Source organism: Marmota monax, unplaced genomic scaffold (genome assembly GCF_021218885.2).
Source record: "Marmota monax isolate L192 unplaced genomic scaffold, Marmota_monax_Labrador192_F-V1.1 WCK01_AAM20220418_F8-fsc00005, whole genome shotgun sequence".
Lineage (NCBI taxonomy): Eukaryota > Metazoa > Chordata > Mammalia > Rodentia > Sciuridae > Marmota > Marmota monax.
The window spans coordinates 6,245,423-6,265,374 of NW_026692254.1; the positions used below are offsets into that span (position 1 = coordinate 6,245,423).

General features: G+C 36.3%; 1 protein-coding gene across 9 annotated transcripts in view; it reads right to left on the reverse strand.

The window, feature by feature from the left end:
* Nucleotides 1–19,952, reverse strand: part of Ralgapa2 (Ral GTPase activating protein catalytic subunit alpha 2) — a 334,911-nt gene that overhangs the window by 202,793 nt on the left and 112,166 nt on the right. For all 9 annotated transcript variants that reach the window (XR_009226010.1, XR_009226009.1, XR_009226008.1 and 6 more), the window contains 5 exons: nt 13,201–13,368; nt 11,922–12,059; nt 10,077–10,225; nt 7,222–7,333; nt 2,454–2,691 (listed from right to left, as the gene is read on the reverse strand). Coding sequence is in view for 6 of the 9 variants with exons in the window: in XM_046435038.1 (XP_046290994.1) it covers nt 2,454–2,691; nt 7,222–7,333; nt 10,077–10,225; nt 11,922–12,059; nt 13,201–13,368 (805 nt within the window). In the remaining 3 variants the exon portion in view is untranslated. The remainder of the gene's footprint in view (nt 1–2,453; nt 2,692–7,221; nt 7,334–10,076; nt 10,226–11,921; nt 12,060–13,200; nt 13,369–19,952) is intronic.

Genomic DNA, 19,952 nt, shown 5'->3' on the forward strand with positions numbered 1-19,952 from the left:
ATAGGTCTGATGTGGCCAGTGGTTGCAATCTGTAGCTTATTTCCATACCCAGGTTCTTCTGTCTGTGTTTTCTGGTTTCACTGGTCTAGTGAAAGGTAATAAATGTTTATAAGGTAAGTGTTTCTACAATGAATATTTAAATTTTTACAAGAAATACTTAAATCTCTCTTCAGAATAAAGCAATATAAGTTAGAAATATGTGTCACGGTTATTATTTAAATAATTTGTTCTTAACTGTTCTGGAAACAGTGTTTTTAAAATTGTCTTCCTAAGGATATCTCTTCATGTTTGCACAGTGGGAGGGAAGAGAATATTGCAGGGTGGTGAATATGAGTATGAGTGTGTGTGTGTGTGTGTGTGTGTGTGTGTGTGTGTGTGTATTATAAGGATTTCAGGAGGCAGGGAATGGGGTTAGTTTGAGAAAATAAATCTTTATTTCTTATCTCAGCTCTTTCCCTCCCCCACCTGAAAGGTGCTTTTAGCTGGTAAACTCTCTGCTGGGCCTAGATCCACTGTGTTAGGAAGCCAAGTTCCCAGTTGGAAGAACCCAATCCTCTCAGGCTCTGGTTTACACAGAGGACCTCAGAGCTGTGAAAGAGGACAAGAAGGAAGGAAGACAAGGGCCCAAACTCTTGGCTTTCTGGCTTACTTCAATCCCAAATCTTTAATCTAATATAAGTTATTTCGGAAAGGGATTCTGTTGAGCTTAGAAAGTGGAGAAAAAAGGATCTATTACTAAAAATATGTTAGAAAAATAAATGCACTACACATTCTAAATCTAAACTGAGATTAAACTGTTCCTACGGAATGCCATGTACTTAAGCTACTTTGTTGTGGCTTCTTACTGCCTTGTTTCACTAACTGGGGCTTTGGCAAGCTACTCTCAGACTGCAATAAATATATTGTAAGAATCAGTTCCAATTAATTACATGTTACATAGTTAACCAATCATTGTAATTAGCTCACACTTCCCCATATCCGCATCCCCTGTTGTCCTTTCCCACACTAATCCTGCAGGCTTCATCATGTGACTTATTTTGGTAGCAAAATTGAACAAGCAGAGACTTGAAATGCTCTGAAATAATTGAGCTTGCCCCCTTGCTGCTCCTGGAGCCCTAAACCATCATCTGAACAAGCCCAAACCAGCCTGCAGGGTAGTGAAATGTGGTGCAGTCACATCCACTGCCCTGGCTGACAGCTACCTAACTCTTAGAAGTAGAGCAGTCTAGCTGACCCTTGCACAGCCTAATTTTCTCCAGAACAGGAATGGATCAAGCAAAGACTAACAGAGTAAATGATCAACTGAGTGCTATCCAAATTGAAAATTCATTAAGTCGTGTTATATTAAGGCACTAAATTTTGGGGGGAATTGTCACATGCAACTGATACAGTCTATATTAAGGTTATTATTGAGTGTAGTCTATTATAATAAGTCATATGTACTCTTTTTTAAAATATTTTTTAGTTAAACATGGAAGCAGTGTCTTTATTTTGTTTATTTACTTTTATGTGGTGCTGAGGATTGAACCCAGTGCCTCACATGTGGAAGGCAAGTGCTTTACCACTGTGCCATACCCCAGCCACTTCATGTGTACTCTTGATGGGGCTTTGAAAGAGAAATTTCTCCTGTCTTAGGATCAAACTACATATCACCTAAGGAAGTGAACTGTTTTTACTTTATGTACTCTGTGATTCTGTATATTATAACACTGCAAAAATGAAAATCAAATCCAAGGATGCCCCTTCCCTACCTTCCCAGCAAGCATATGAGGCTCTACAGCGTGCAATTTGGTATTATAACCATACCTGTAGCTCCTCCCTGCTCATTTTGCCCCATTTCTTTTTACATTCCATCTACTGTACTATATGCATTCCTATGAACTGCCTCAATCTTTACAGAATAAGTTGGAGTACAGATGAGTTTCCCTTGGAAGCATTCAGAATTTCTCCCAAAATTTTCTCAGAAGGCAAACAGCTACATCTTAGTGCTGTAGGACTAATCTTGAGTAGGACTAATCTTGGCTTTGATTTTGGTCTTTATCCCTTCTTATGTGATCTAGAATGAATCAATCACTATAAAGTCTTTGTACTTCATTTTTTTTTTGGTCTGTGTTAGCGGGATAATAATAATATCAACTTTGTAGAGTCATCATGATGGTGAAGTGAGATGACCTTCAAAGAACTGGCCATTATTATTATTATTGTTAGTTATCAATATTATCACTGCTACTACTTCTGTCTCATCTTTCTCCTTCCACAGCCTCTTCAGAAACTTGTTGGTCACATTAAGGGAACAGAGTAATACGAGACACAATCTAATGCCACCATTAAAAAGATGTTATTTGGTTAGTTCAGTTCATTATGAAATGTCATGTGTTGATTGCTTCAATGTATAAATACACAATCTTTCCCAGTTCCAGGAATTTGGTGCTACCCTGGGAGAGTGGAAGTACCTTTGCCTCGTTGCTTCTTCTCCTTTTGTTCACTTAATTTATCCAGAGGTAGGTTTGTCATTTCAACTCCGTAAACAGTTCTTGCAAGCACTGCTGTCAAAGAGTCCATTATGTTTGCCCATTCACTGATGAGCTCCTCCCATTCTGTGAGGGAGGACAGCACACCAAGAAAGTCATCCCAGAGCTCTCGAGAAATATACACATAGAGGTTTGCTCGGATCCAAGCCACGATGAGAGTCTAAACAACCAACAAGAGAATACAATTGGGAGGAAGTATAATTTTTAATAAAATATTTTAAGTTACTACTAATAAAGTTTTAAAACATAAATACTCTTGGATGTTGTTTTTAACTGATCAAAAATCATTTGGCAAACTGTAACCAGGATTTGAGTTTCTGTGAGGTCAGTTACCATTATGAACAAAGCTACTGACCTAGTATTATTGTAGAGCAGGGGGTTGGACCTGGCTGTAATTAGGGAAAAGACAAAGCCCTCAGTATAATAATTATTCTGTTCCTGAGACAGTTCTTTCCCTTGCTCTCCAGTGACTACTTCTCCTCCTTTACCTATAAGTGAACTCAGCCCACCATCGCCTCCCTGATTTTTAGCAGATGGGCTCACTGAAGACCTCAGAGGAAACAACCCATTAAATGAGACTCACTTCAACTTCAGTCCACAAGAACTATGCTCTTACCTGAATTCACCTAGCTTAGACTCCACCTGTGGGTTGTCTTCCAAAAGGAGCTCCTGCTCTTCTACATTTGCCCCCACTTAAGCTCTGGACCTCTTCCTCAGAGTTTTTCTGCTTCTATAACCTCACCGTTTTTTATTTCCAACCTAGCTAACTTTCTCAGCTTTTGCCCATCAGTATTTAATTGTGCTCCATTTTTCCTAACCTTAAAAACACAAAACATTTTCCTTGAACCCAAATTCTCCCTATAGCTATAGCCCTTTTCCCTCCCCCTTTCAAAGCCAAACTTCTTGAAAGAATGTTTCACATGTACTGTCTGATGCTCTGGCAGATCCCTCTCTGCCTCTTCATTCCATTCCCAAGGCTTCAGTTACCCTCTGTATGCTGTAGACTTCTGAATCTCCATGTCTAGCCCTGATGTCTTTGCTGGTTTCTGCCTATTTGTTTGCTTACTAGAGAGCTCTCTACTCATATGTCTCACAGGCGCCTATAGCAGAGCATGACAGTGAAAAAATTCAATGTCTTCCACTGAGATTCTCCCATTTCTTCGACCTGCTCTCCCCTGCTCTTTGCCTTTGCACACACTCTTTTTTCTCTGCCTTCCCTTAGTTTTACCTCTTTAACTTCCACTTATTTTCCAGGTCACAACTTGGATATCTCTTCTCCCAAGAAGATATCCCTGACAAATTATATATAGATTTTTGAAACTACAACCCTTTTTTCTTTAATTCAAACATAGGAAGACTTTGAGAAATAAAAATCTAGCAGGTCTAGTCTGACCACTTGGAAATAATATTTAATGTGACCTTTTGCAATATACCTGTTCTTTGTGCTTTAATTTATGTTTATTGCACTTCTTAAAAGGGAAAATGTCAAAGTAGAAGTAAAATAGTTAAGTATATCGAAAATAAAATTTTTAAATACCCATTTAAAATCTGATACTAATGTGAATGTTTTTGAAAACTAAAAGAATGTGAAAGAAAAAATTTTATTAAATATTTTTTATGACTGAAATGCTATCACCTATTTATTTTTATTCTCTTTTCAAAGACTTCAAGATCATTACCATAAAATACATGTATATAATAAATTATTAATACTGATCCAATAGTAAATATTGATCTAATAATAAATATTGATCTAATATTAGATCAATAAATATAATCTTTGCAAAGTAAGAGGAAAGAGTAGAGACCAGTATTGACATCACCCTTGGCTACAATAGTAGCCTCAGGGATAAAACCAGATGTCTTGGTGTAGTTAGATTCCTTTCTACACTGCGAATTTTATTTTGGCTTCACTTTATTGACTAATTATAAAACAAGGGCAGAATGACTTCATGCAGCTTATAAAATTCATCTTAGCAAATATTACAAACATGTATGCAGACCTGTTGAATCATTAGCAAATTTATAACAGCTCTTGCACACAGAGCAAAGTCATAAAAGATAACTGAGGGAGGGGAGTGGTGACATCTTTGAATTAAAAGGCAGAGTCTGCTTTTAATTACTCTTTTATCAAAGAAGGAGGAAAAGAGAAGGCCCCAGCTCTAGGTTTTGCCATTACCTTTCTTTGTGACCTGGGGCAAGTCACTTGGCAAGTCTCATTAAAAATAAAAAAGGTGGATAAGAACACCTCTTAATTCTGTCAGTATTGAAATTCAATGTTTTATGAAATATAGCTTAGCACAGAAGTTGCATAATAAAACATTTTGCCTCATAAGTCACTCCTTTTAGGTACATTTGCTAATCAACCACTTCCTACCTCTCTCTGCTTACCACCTTTAAAAGCACTCTTAATTGTCAAGTAATGGATCTAACTATAAATAGCAGGACCATAGTTTTCTGATATACCTTCACAGCTTCATGCATAAGTTCGTATTTAGAACTGAAAAAAGGTTAAAATATCATGAATGGTAATCACTATTAATTAGTAAATATTTAAAACTGAGTCAAAATCAACCTAGAGTATCTACTGACAGAGAAGAAAAAAAAAGTACTAAAGGAAAATTTAGTAAAGGATAGATAGAAGGATAATGGCTACTTAAAATCTTCTTTCCCCTTTTCAAATTGTTTAAAAATAAATCAAGTATCTGATCATTTTAGATAGTCAGATGACAAATGAATCATAATTAGCACATTTTATCTAGTGTGGCACTAAATAGTGCCCACTTGACAGTGTGCCCAATCTCTCCAGACCTTTACCACTTTTCTCCCTTCTACATGGGAGGCCAGCAGATGATCATAAATCCCCAATTAATCTGCTCTAATTCCCATGACAACCCTTCAGGGTAGGAAGGAGTCCTCTCCTGATTGTGGGATCAGGGGAGAGGCTCAGAAAGGTGAGGTGGTGTGCTCAAGGGCACACTGCCAGGAAGAGGAAGAGCTGGGATCAGAACCAGAATCTGTCAAACACTAAAAGGCCCATCATTCCTCCACTATTTTAGGGCTAATTCTAAATTTAAGCATGTAACTTGATTTATCTAATTATTCCCAAAAAATAACAATGACATCAAAAGCATAAATAACCATGGACCCATAAAATATTTATCAACAAAGATCTGACAAGATTTCTCCATTAATGGAGGGGATTTGATTTTTCAAAAAAGCCAAACAAAACAAACAACCCTCACCCCCACAACTCCAGAGTAGATTTTTGCTTAATTCTGTAACAAGTTCTTTCTCAAATCCCAACACAATAGATGCAAGGTCAGACAACTGGTAAGGATGAGGCCCAAGCACTCACCAGCCTAACACTGGCTTTAGCTCCTATGCACTTGGCAGTCCAGGCCCAGGAATGGGAACTTGAGATGTTTCCAGAGCAAAGAGAGCACAGTGTCCATTTGTTCAGGCAGACAGCAAAGCAGTGATCAGTACAACTCTCCAGCAACAGCAAAGCAAAGTTGGACACATGCAAAAAGAGAACGCAGGACCACTCCACATATCCACAAACTAGGCAAGCTAATCAGAACAAAAGGGATAGTACTCAGGAAGCAAACGAGTACATGCCAATTAGTTCTACAGCCTCTTATATATTTTTCATCAAGCCAAGATCATTCAATCATAGTGAATTATTAAAAATTGATATGAATAGTTGATCCCCTCACGTTACAATTTCTTTTTGTCATCTTCACCTCCATGTCCTATCTGTACTCTATGTATGCTCTTAATATATATTCTCTAAAACTACTTTCAGGTCAACTGGGGAAGGACACTACTTGTTCCTCCCTGCAATCATCACTCCAGGTCATGACCCACCATGCTTCCTCTTAACAAATTATTCAATGTCCGATCTACCCTTTGTACTAATACCTGTATTTGTGTAGAATGTCCCGTATTTCCAGAGCCCTTTCACACTGTCTGTTTCAGGAATGCTCATAAATTCTATGTACCATATAAATATCGACTATGCTACAGTAGGTGACTGCCCCACTAATTGGCTCTCATTTTCTCCTCCATCTACTCCAACTACGCCTCATTCCCTTAGAACATTCTTAGCAACCTTCATCTTGACAAAGCTAGCAGTCAACTGACTGCTTTTCTCTTTCTAGGCATCCTAGGCCGAGGCACACACTCTTCTGGGCCTCCTCATGGCCCACTGGCCATCCTTTCTCAGCATCTGAGTGGCTCCCTCTTCTCTCAACTGTGGAGAGGCCCTCTTCTGGTCCCCTTCTCTCTATGACATGTATTTTCTCCTTAGGTGACTCTATTCAGTTATGTGGCTTTAAATACAATTGTCTAACACAAGGATGGTTCTCAAGTTTTTATTCCATTCCATACATTCTGTACCTCCACACCTATTTGATCCACCACCAAGGTTCTGAGTGCTTGTTACTTTTCTAATTTCTATCACCTTTGAGCAAATCAAGAGGAATTAGATGGCATAGAGGTAGGAAAGCCAGCATTAATTGCAAAGAATAGACCACAAAATTTAGGACACAGTTAAGAAGGAATGTTTCTAAAAATTCAAAATTAATTTCATAATGAAAATTCTTAAAATACCCAGTGATTAAAACTAATTTTCTGTAAAATCTGATTCATTTCTTGCATTTGCAGTGTTTTAATATAAAAGACTTACCCTAAATAGTAACCCTGCCAAGCTCTGGGCAAACAAGTCCTTTATTTGTTTATCCTTTGGCTTCTGCATGACAGCTTCTGTTATCCTGAGTAGTATTTGCAACATCTGCTCCCTGGGCCACCCAAAATAAAAGCTCATATTAATAATCACATCTCCCAAGCACTTTAATTCATAGATATGAGAAATTCTCTTATGAATTCAACAACTTTAATAATCATATATTATTCAAAAGTACTAAGTCTACATGCCAATTACATTAAAATATCATTAAATAAGCTATTTTATGTTACAACAGTTCTAAAAACATGCCTCCCACATCCACATCAATAGGCAGGATAAAACGGAAATCTTCCTACCCCGATTTTTTCCCACTGCAGAAAGGGAGTCAAGATGGTTTTTCTACAACTGTACTAGAGCCTTAAGGGCACTTAGGGAATAGCTGTGCCAGTCTGAACCTATGTAGAACTGTTTAATTTCCCATCCATTGTTTTATTTAACATAAAAGGTCTCCCCACCTGTCTTGTGATAGAATATAAAACTGACTTTCTGGTTGGTCTTCACTCCAGGGACACATACAGTGAGCACCATAGCACAACTGAGCTTCATAGTCCTCTTGCAAGCAGGAAGGGCATGGAAAGGCCATGACTGGACACTAATGGGCACTGTGCTTGTGCCCAAAAAATCCTGACAGTTGGGACAACTACAGTCACAACATCTCAATCCCAATGTGCCAGCATTTTTAAAGTATCTTAAAGAAGGGGCTTTATGTAAAAATTCTTAGAAGTGGGCTGGGGATGTGGTTAAGTGGTAGAGTGCTTACCTAACATGTGTAAGGCCCTAGGTTCAATTGCCAGTACCAAAAAAAAAAGTCTTGGAACAGTAGCTAACACTGTTAATTATGATAAACAGTGTTTTAGGAAAATGCCAAAGGGCATTTTTCTTTCTTACAGCTAAATTATATTCCTCACATCAAAGTGTCTGCTTGAGTTTTCTTTTTCTGGATTCTGTGGGAACAGAAAACACATTACCTTCTGTGTATAGGTTGGGTCCATTTGTTCTCTGAGGGAAATCACTCGATTTCTGTGAGGTTTTTACACTAACCATTCATTTGTCTTTACTACTTTCTCCTTGGCCTTACAACTCCTTAGTCATAAAACCAAGAATGGGAAGAGTAATCACGATCAGAAAAAGAGATCTCTAAACTATAATTTCTTGATACTTTTCTCCTATCTCTATGTAACAGGACAGCATTTACTCTTAACAATACACGAAAGGGAGAGAAAAGGGAAATTGCATGGAAATGGAGGGAGACCCTCATTGTTATACAAAATTACATATAAGAGGTTGTGAGGGGAATGGGAAAATAAACAAGGAGAGAAATGAATTACAGTAGATGGGGTAGAGGGAGAAGATGGGAGAGGAGGGGAGGGGGGATAGTAGAGGATAGGAAAGGTAGCAGAATACAACAGTTACTAATAGGGCATTATGTAAAAATGTGGATGTGTAACCGATGTGATTCTGCAATGTGTATTTGGGGTAAAAATGGGAGTTCATAACCCACTTGAATCTAATGTATGAAATATGATAAGTCAAGAGCTTTGTAATGTTTTGAACAACCAATAAAAAAAAATACACGATGTTGAATCTCATTAAACTTCTTATAGTATCAATGACTTCTGGAGATTTATTGCCTTCTTTGTACTGGCCCAATTTGATTTCAGTCCTGAAGTTATTTGTTGGCATACATTCTCACTGCACTCTACTCCACATGTTTTCTTATTCCTGTAGACTGCCTCTGAACTCTGGAAGCATAGAGAAGGAAGAGTAGCCAAGTCACGTAAGATCTAGGGACAGCAACTCTTAAGAGGACAGTTAGGAGAATAAATGGCAGAGCTGGGGACAGCCTGTTGCTAAGTAGTTAGGGTACCTAGACCCCTGTCAAGTGAGTCTTGACCGCTCATATCATATAATGCTTAAGACAATGGAAAACAATTCCTTCTACACAAGTAGTCACATGCCCATCATGCAAATGTGATGAGAATAAGAGATAGGCCCAGTTTCAGATAAAACCTTGGTGAAGGGAATTGCTGTTAGAAAGTATGAAACTGACTGAAGCAACGGCTGATAAAGACAGAGTGAATTCAATTTAGGAACCTATGAAAGCTTGGAGAGCCATGGAATTTCCATGCAGACTTTTCTGGAAGAAAGTGGCCATGAAAAGCTCTACAATTTCAAAAATCTTTCTAACAGTGACAAGCTGCCAGTCTGAATCACAGATCAATCCTTTCTATTTCATGAAACACTGACTGTTAGTCACTCCTCCTCAAAGGAGAAGTACTAGAAGAATACAATGTGAACAGACATGTGCCCGAAAGGGGAGTAAAGGTTTTCCTGCATCTTTTATTATTTATTTTATTTTTACCATCTCACACAGGCAGTACTTGTACCCATTCACACATCAGCTATTCATTTTATTCATTTTTATTGAAGCAATAAAAATCAGTTTACAGAGTTTCAAGGCAATTAACCTCTTCTGGACTTATGAAGAAGGATATTATAAAGCACTGCTTTTTCACAAAACTGACGACAGTTTATAATGGAAAAACCTACCACTAAGTAATATGACTACTTTTAGTTCAAGAGCATTTTTAAAAAGAATAATGAAAATAAATGAACTATCAAAGTACTGGGTACTTACCTTCTTCATAATTCACAGAAACTGCTCCAAAAGACTGATTATCATCTTATTGTTAACTTGGTTACATCATTAAATAAATGGAAACCTTAACATTTCAATTATGCTGAAAAACAGAAACATCTGTTTTACAATATTAATTAATTTGAAATAAACTTACCATGTCTTTTTATTCATTGTAAGCTCCATTATCATGCGCCTAAAAATAATCAAAACAGCTTTACAAGCATCAACTTGTTCTTTTAAGAGCATGGGAACTTCAGCACATGGTTCCAGCAAGAAAACGTTTGCAGCATTTGTCAGAAATACCTTAAAAATCAATAACTATACATTAGAAGATATAATTAACCATATACATCTGAACAAATTTTGCCTACAGATAATAATATTAATCACCTACTATTGAATCACCTTTAAGATATCTGTTTCAATAAGGCAAGCAAGATACTAACATATACTCAAGACATTTTTAGTTCATCCCTTAGAATCACTTCAATAGACACCTTTCAAGACCTTGCCTAGGAGGAAAAATGCTATTACATATAACTGGTGTAATTTTAAAAATTTTATGAGTTATAAAAGATTTGAAGACTTCTTTTTGACATCTTCTTAACAGAAAAAAGGAAAAACAAGAATCACTGCATTTAGGTGAAAAAAATTTAGAGTAGAGGGAAGGTAGATAAAGAGAGCCTGTGGACAGACACAGGATTATGACAGAACTATGTGATTTTTAATTGATTCTCCAGGCACATGGACTCCTGCTTCCTGAGGAGCACGGCTAGCACCACCCAAGAAAGGTGTCAACCTTGAGGAACAACAGTGTGCCCAGAAACAGACAAGGCCATATGAACCACACTGCACATCTTCAAGAAACATTTTTTTAACTGTATAAAGATATTATGTAGTAGAATATAAAATAATATAAAACAGATTACAAATAAAATATACATAATAATCAGCTGACTAATCCATGCTCTACCCTAGTCTGTTAAAATCCCAAGTTCACCATCCTTTACCAGCAGGGTATCTCAGGAAAAAATGACCCTGGTTCCTATGTAGAGAGTTACTACTTAGAAACACACGGTAAAATGCAGATGACACTAGTGGCCCATCAATCTCAGATATTCTGAGTTGTCAATCTGCTGATGAGGATAGATCGGCTTCATCTATCTAAAGATATATTCCTTCTTAGGGCTCCTTTATGTGCAACAGTACAAATACACAAACAGTGCTTCTCTGGCTCACTAGTGGATGGATTTCAAAATAAATATACAGATCCAATGATTAATATTAAAAATACTCCATGCCTGACTTCTACATGGGATGCCCAATTGGATATAACTATAAACTCGGGCGAAAGAAAGCTAGGGAGCCAGGGAACAGGGGAATAAGAGGTACCCTATATTTTCACTTATACTCCTAATTGCCTTCAAGCTATATAGGACCTTAGAGGTAATCTCCCAATCTCCATTTCTTTAATAAAAGTCCTGAGATCTAGGGAAGTTAAATAAGGAGCCAAAACTGTTCTTTCCAATGTTTCCAAATCGTATGGGCTCTACTTCACATGTTCATTCAGACATATAGCCAAAAGCTATTACATTAGTCATTGTTCTTTATAAATATAGGCAATTTTTAAGAGGAATATTACTTATAAGATATATAATCACCAAACTTGCCTTACAAATTAGCATCCAAGTAACTTCTCCCATGTATTTGAAAGAAACTTTCAAATCTCAGACATTTCACATTTACTGTGTAATAACTCCTCTCATAAAACTGCAAACAGTTCTCATGTCTTTTTGACTAGGAAAAAATAACTTTAACAATTATAGCTGGAAACTAAATAGAAAATTAGAATAAGAATTTAGAAGCTAAATGGTAAAATACTACCAGGTGGCTAAAAATATAACCACATTTAATATGATATTATTCCTGCTAAACAATATTCTCAAAATGATTCCTCCAACTGGGGAGGGGGGTCTTCCTGTCCTGGTCAGCAGCATACCTGCAGCATAGCCTGGGCACCAGCTTTCACATTTGTATTGTCCTCTTCTGTCACACATCCTCTGCTCATGGCACTTGTGAAAGAGTATGTGCGTCCCCAACTGGAAGATCGTTTATGACCAGAATTTTCAGACGAGACCTTCAGAAAATAACAATCCATTAACAAAGTGCAAAGAGGCATATGTTTGAGCATTTAATTTCTTTTCTTTCTGGGTTTATTTTTTTTTTCCAGTACTGGGGATTTAACCAGGCCCTTGTGCATACTAGGCAAGCACTCTACCACTGAACTATGCCCCAACTCAACACATTTAATTTCTTACATCCGTTGAAATTCACAAGAAAACAGGTTCTGAGAGAGCAATTCTTTTTCTGTTTAGGAAAATATGATCTCTATTTGTTCGCCACTCTACTTCTAGCACCCAAAATAGTGGATATCTCTTAGTATATGCTGAAGGAATGAGTCATGTTTGTCTAATGCCTGAGGGAGCAAAAGAGACAGGCCTCTAAAATACACAAATTTCATTTGTTTGCTTACTCATTTCAATATCATGACTAGTTATTAAAGTGATTTCAACAATACAGAAACATAAAATTATGGAATTAATACAGATATTTAAAAGTAATATGGCTTTGATTAAGAATTTTAAATATTTTAAATTAGTTTCAAAACAGCATGCCAGAAATATAAATATGACTTAAGTTTCCTTTGTGTTTCAGGAAGGGTTGCACCTATGGTTTTAGATTTATCCAACCTCTTGCTTTATCTAATATGGATAGCAGCCCTTCAGGAGGACAGCATTCAGTGCTCCTTCTTGATGGTGCAGGCAACACTTGCTATTTATTTGGCTAGTCCTTTCAAATGTTTAACACCCAATTGCTTCTTGTACAGTTTAATGCACAAGAAAATTCTGAAAAAAACATTCTAAATTTAGTTCCTCCAAATGCTATTTATTTAAACAAGTTGAGGAGAAAGCAGTGTCTTCTTTAGTTTCACACAGAGACCTGTGAAATATGATGGCTTGTTAAACAACCCTCTTAGAACACTGACTAACAATGACACCATGCATATGGCCCTAGCCTGAGGTTTAGGAGACGACTGTGATATAGATCAGAACACAGAGGATGTCTCTTTGAAGCAGGTCCTCACAGAACTCTTCTACTCATCAAACAGCATATGAGATCTGCCTGCCTGTGTCCCACTAAGTGGGACTCTTGACTGAGCAGATTTTCTTTGCTAAAATATATATACTCCCAACTCAAAAGACAGGCACTGTATTTACCTCCTTGTTGTCAGTCTCTGAAAATCCTAATTTTTCAGCATCTTCTTGGGCAACATCTTTTTTATCTGGTTCCTCCATGAACACAGGTTTGTCCTGCAGGATCCACATTCTGTACACTTGAACTACTTTTCTTGTTACAGCTATTTCACAGGAAGGCAGCAAAAATGCCTGAAAGGAAAGAGAAAACTCCCTTTAACTCTACCTGAGGTCAGATCACTTAACAGACATTTCCAGTGACCATCACTAATTTCAGAAAAAGAGATTGTAAATATACCACAAAAGTCCACACATCTCTGTGTGGACTTTTAAAGAACAGAAGATGTTCTCATAACTGGGCCAGGAAACATAATGAAGTTTAAAAACAACTTCTATATTCTGAGTCATATTTCCACAAAAAAAAAAAAAACCAAATCATACCTGTAAAGATTTTTTGACATCACATTGATGGCTTGAATTGGCCCGGGTTGGAGTACTTATAACACAGCACTACAAATCATTATTTTGCTTTATTTGTTTAATCTTTGCGTTTTGCTGGCCTTTTTTTTCCCCTTCTTTTCCTTTCTTCTCAGCTTTCAACATCAGAATGACACTAAGTACAGTTGCCACTATTAATAAGAGCCACTGGCCACTTGTTAGCATTATGCATACTTATAAGCACTTTATAGTATTAAAGAACCACCTTACATATTTGCACATAAGGCTTTTGAATTAATGTGATCAGATTCCAGAAATATAGGATTTAAAGGGGAAATTAATTTGCCTTTTGCTTTTCAAGTTTAAGAACTATTTTTGCATGCAAGGTGGGCAGGAAAAATAGGTACCCCAAATTTGATGACTGCTTTAATGTCACAGATAATAACACTAAGCCTCAGAGTACTAAGGATAATTTCCAAAGGTTCTAAAGTTAGTAATCCTCAAATTCAGGTCTTTATATCAAGTCTCTGGGACTTGTTTTTATAGCAATCTTAAGGTTCCTGCCAGAGGATGCCATTATAAGCAGATTTCACTTTAACATGGATACATGCTTTCATGGTTTGGATATGAGCTGTCTCCCAAAAAGGTCATGTGGGCTGATATAGGGGTGTTCAGAAGTGACATGATTATGAGAGTTGTGGACTAATCCATTTCATGGATTAATAATTTAAATGGATAAATGAGTGGTAACTGCAGGCATGTGGAGCATGGTTGGAGGAAGTACATCACTGGGGGCATGCCCTTAAGGATTATATTTTTGTCCCTGGCTCCTTGCTCTCTTATTTCCAACTGCCATGAGATGAGAAGTTTCCCTCCACCAAGCCCTTCCACCTCAGGCCCAGAGTAGGAGTCAACTGACTATTGACTGAGACCTCTAAAACCATGCGCCCAAGTAAACTTTTTTCCTCTAAGTTGTTCTTGTCTGGTATTTTGGTCACAGCAATAAAAAGATAACATATATACAATTTGTAAATTTCCATGGGTGATGGTTACATCATATCAAATTCTAGAACAGAGGAGTTTGTGTTATAATAAGACTATAATGTATCAATGTATCAAATATACTGAGGTACAGTTCAAGGAAGCTTAACATACACACACACACACACACACACACACACACATACACACAAATGACCAAGTACAAGGGTATCCCATTCTAATGATCTTCCTGAAATTTTATTACAAAAATTTTCACTTATAGATTTTTACAGTGAATGCTCATATAATCACTGCCTTGATTCCACCATAAGACACTGCTGTATTTGCTTTATCACACATTTATCTGTGAATTTACCCCTTTTACATAACTTTCATTAAATCTACTTTATATTTGATGCATTTCAGTTAACTGCAAACACTGGTACTCTCTTCATCCATCAACTCTTCAGCATGCATATCACTGACTAGAGCTCAACATTACTTTATTAGGTAAAATTTACAAACAATGAAATGCAAAAATCTTAAGAAAACTATTGAATCAGTTTTGACAAATATAGACAACCATGTAACTCAAGTCCAATATAAAAGTATGGTACATTGTCCTACTCCTGGAAAGCAAATAATAACTCCTTAAAAAGAAAATAAAATCATGGTAAACCAAAAATTATTTCTACGAACAACCTAGTTAATATCATATATAACATATTAATAAAAATCAGAAATATGAGCAAAGATGTCAATTCAAACAAAACCACAATTTAAAGAATTGACAATAGTTTAAAAACATAGAATATCTAAGTAATGAGAGTATCAAAAACTGAAGTAAATAAAACTTTAAAATAAAATAACCAAAAGTAATAACTCAGTGTATATCAACATAAACAAAATAGACACAGTTGAAGAAAACACTGGGAGAAATATCAGAGGAAAATATCCAGAATGAAGCAAGGAAAAACAAAAGATATTGCTTCTTATTTATACACGCTTTTGGAGAGAAAATACAATGAAAAGGTTACTCTATATGTATGGTTTGAAGGAAGAAAAAAAAAAGAAAATAATATTAGAAGAAAGAACGGCTGAGAGTTTTGCAGAATTGGTGAATGGTATCAATCCACAGATTCAAGAATCACATACACACACAAAAAAAATCAAGATGAATACAAAGCATATTACCATAAAAGCAATGAAAATCAAAAATAATCCAAGAATTTTAAAGGAGACAGAGACCAGGTGTGGTGGCAGACATCTGTAATGCCAGCAATTTGGGAGGCTGAGGCAGAAAGTTCGAGAGCAACTTAGGGAGACCCTGTCTCAAAATAAGAAGTATAAAGGATTGGCTAGGTAGCTCAGTGGTTAAGTGCCCTAGATCCAATCCCCAGTACCGGGGGGGAAAAAAGACATTTCCTCCAAAGTAAAGACTACACGACTTACCATGACTTCTCAAGTGGAAGCCACTGAACAGTAATGAGTTATAAACAATGAACAGTAATGAACAAAATTATTTGAAGTTCAGAAAGCAAATAGTTAATAATGGTAGAATTTTACACCCAGAAATAATATACTTCAAAAATGAAAGCAAAATACAGACATTTTCAGATAAGAAAAATGTGTTACCAAAACACATGAACTAAGGTAAATATTAAAAAATTATCCCCTTGGGCAGAACCAAATTATCCTCAGTCAGAGATTAGGGAAAAAATAAAATATAACAAAAGGGATTTGTATAAATGCAGACAGTAAAGTATATGATGATATATATGAGTAACTGGATAAAATGATGATGATGTTTCTGAAATATATAAATTAAAGAATTGACAATAGTTTAAAACATAGAATATATATATTCTACACATAAAATAGAATTTGAATAGATAACAAAGGCAGGAAAACTGAGAAGGAATGAATGGAACTAAAAATTATTAATTACGTTGAAGTTATACTAAATTTAAGTTAGGGATACATGTTGTTAATCATTAAAATAACTACAAATTAGTATAATACTACTAATCTAATTAGAGGAGAAAAATGATATACTAAAAACATGAAAACTGAAAGAACTCAACACAATTAAAAAGTAAAATGGCAGACACCACACTTAAACCCAATAGAAGCAGTTGCTGTGTTATATGTGAATGGAATAATGTTCCAATTAAAAGGCAGAGGTTATAACATTGGATTTAAAAAACAATTCAAGAGCTGAGGATATAGCTTAGTGGTAGAGGGCTTACTTAGCAAGCATGGGGCCCTATACTCAATGCCAGTACCACAAGAAAAAAATGAAAAACATTTATTCATGATTCATAAGAGAATAACCAAAACATATGGATATGGGGAGGTTGAAAGTCAAAAGGAAAAATGTATAGCATGTGAACATTAACCAAAAGAAAACTGGCAGAGCTATATTAAGAATTTGAGGCAATATTAAAAAAAAAAAAGCATTACTAAAGAGAGAAGCTGCTTTTTTGGGAGGGGGAAGCCAGGGATTGAACTCTAAGGGGCTTAACCACTGAGCCACATCCCCAGCCCTTTTAAAATATTTTATTTAGAAACAGGGTCTCGCTGACTTGCTTAGGGCCTCGCTAGAAGTTTCTTAAATTCGATCCAGAGGAACATACAACAATTCTAAATTTGAACTGCAGCTAATGTTTTGCCAAAAATACAGCAAACACTGATAGACTTTCAAGGGGAAAAAAGGGAAATTCATTATCATAACAGTTTACTCTCAGCAACTAGAACAGCAAACAAAAAAGAATGCATAAGCCATTCTCACTAGACTCTCCATGTCTCCCACTCTTACGGTTCTCATTTCTGTGTCTCCGAGGTAAAATCAGAACAGTTTCTTCATCCATTTTATTATATAGAGCTGCATCTAATCTGCTATTAAACTTACCCACTGCAGTTTTCTTTTAACATTCCAATTATTAAATGTTTTTTTCAACATTTCAGAAATTCTATTTTCTCCTGAACAAATATGAATTGGTCATGTGTTGCAGTTTCTTGTTTACTGCAACATTTTCAAACTTGTCTTTAAATTATTTAAAAATGTCAAATCTACTAATTCTATAATTTCAATTATATAACTGAAGTCCTTATGAGGTTTTCCTGCATCTGAATTGTATGACTAAAAAGGTTCTGGCTTACAAATTCCTAAATGAAAGAAAACCAATATTATTAAACCCAGCTCAGCTGCTGATCACATGTTAAAAGCAAAAGAAAAACATTTGCCATCTTAAAAGAACTCATGGAACAGAGTTCCAGACACCCTATTGAAAATACTCAATGACAAACCAAGGCAAACCACAAAGTCAATCAAAGCAAGTATTTTAGAACTATGGAACCAAGAGGAATGATCTACTAAAACAAGAACCAAGTCTAAACAACTCTGTACCTTTACATTCCAAAATCAATTTCAAACGATGAGATAAATTTACACTATAATAAAGTTAGCAGACGGAGAGAGGGGGCTGAAGAAAATATAAGGCTAATTTCATATTTCATAACAGGAATTCAATAGTGCTACCTAAAATTATAACATGTAGTTAAAACATTATTCCAAATCAGGCAGTGTGGTGCACATCTATAATCCCAGTAAATTGGGAGGCTGAGACAGGAGGATCACAAGTTTGAGGCCAGCCCGGACCACTTGGAGAGACCCAATTTCAAACTAAAATTTTAAAAAGGGATGCAGATGGAGCTCAGGGACAGAACACTCCCAGATTACAGCCCTGGTGCCACCAAAAAACCCAAAAAACCAAAAACAAAAAAACTCTTGAGGAATTAAAGATTCCACTGTCATATTTTCTCAGTCCCCATCCTGACCCCTGGCACTTGTACTTATCTACCCTCGCCTTGATCTCAGTTGAAATCTGTCCTGTTCCACTTTTACCTGTCCATGCACATGGTTGCCTGCCCATTTCATCTCTGCTTGCCTACCTGTCCATTTGCACTTGTCTGCCTTTTTGCATCTCCTATCTGAACTTTCCCACCAACCTACTTAATTCCATATTTGAGAGTTGGACTGTTTACACTTATCTGTCTGATCTTCTATGTATGACTTCTGGTATGTTTATGCTTTCAGGTCCCCTGACACCCACTTGCCCACCTGCCAGCCTGCTTACATCCTTTCTTATCCAGCTGCTCTCTGCAGGTGTCTCATCTATTTAGATAGCAAGGTCAATAAACACACATACACATACTGAAATACTTAGAATGATATTCTTCTAACATTAATGATGATCACTTAGATGGTGGTGTTTTCAGCAATTTGTTTTTGCTTTCTCTTCCATAATTATAGACTGTATTTATCTAATGAACATATTTTTAATAAAATTATTCTTTAAAATAAAATCAATATACAAAACAACCCCATGAATAAACATCCTTTAGAACAATGCTTCAAACTATTCAGATCATTACCTAAGCAAGGCATGTTATAGGATATATGCATCTATATAGAGAGAGTATTACATAAATAAATCATGTTTCACAGAGAAATACTAATCCTTGTAACATGAAGTACATTTTGGAATGTTTTGATCTATTTTATTATTTAAAAAATAAAACTGGATTTAACTCACCCAGCTGATTTCATGACCTATACAAAGGGGCACAACAGTTTTTCATCTAACAGAAAAACTCTAGTTAAAAAACAGTTTCCAGTGGATCCACCCAGTGACCATAATTGCTCACACTTAAGCACTCTACCACTGCCTGTCTTTCCTATTGGGGGTAGGAGAGATGGACGCTGTCCTGAACATTGCTGAATTTCATCTTTCTTCAATTACTATTTCTACTACTTCAAGCTGCTGAACCATCCTGTATCAGTGACTTGCACCACCTGATCCTTTAGCCCCTGCCGCAAACCTTCCTGTCTGCCTTTAATCTCATATAACAAGGGGACATCTGATCTTCCACCATCTCACACTATTCTCTGCAGCATATGCATATATCTCATCTCCCAACTGAAAATATGCATTTCTTGAATGTCCATTTTAAACTTTAATATCCTTTAGACTTAAATAGTTTCTGAATATCTTTATTTAAAATTGAAAAACAAATTATTATGAAAGAAATCACATTTTGTCTTCTGTATAAGAAAAACCATCATTAACCAAGAAAGAGCAATAAATGCAATTTAAAAACCCATGTGGAGGGTTCTCCTTGCTCTGTCAGAGGGCTCTAGCTTAGAATTTCTCCACAAAAGCACTACTGCCATGTTGGGCTGGACAGTTCACTGTTGTGATGGTAATTAAGAATGAGGGCTGTTCTGTGCATTGCAGAATATTTAACAACATTCTGACTGCTACCCACTACATGTCAGTACCATCCCTTCTCTG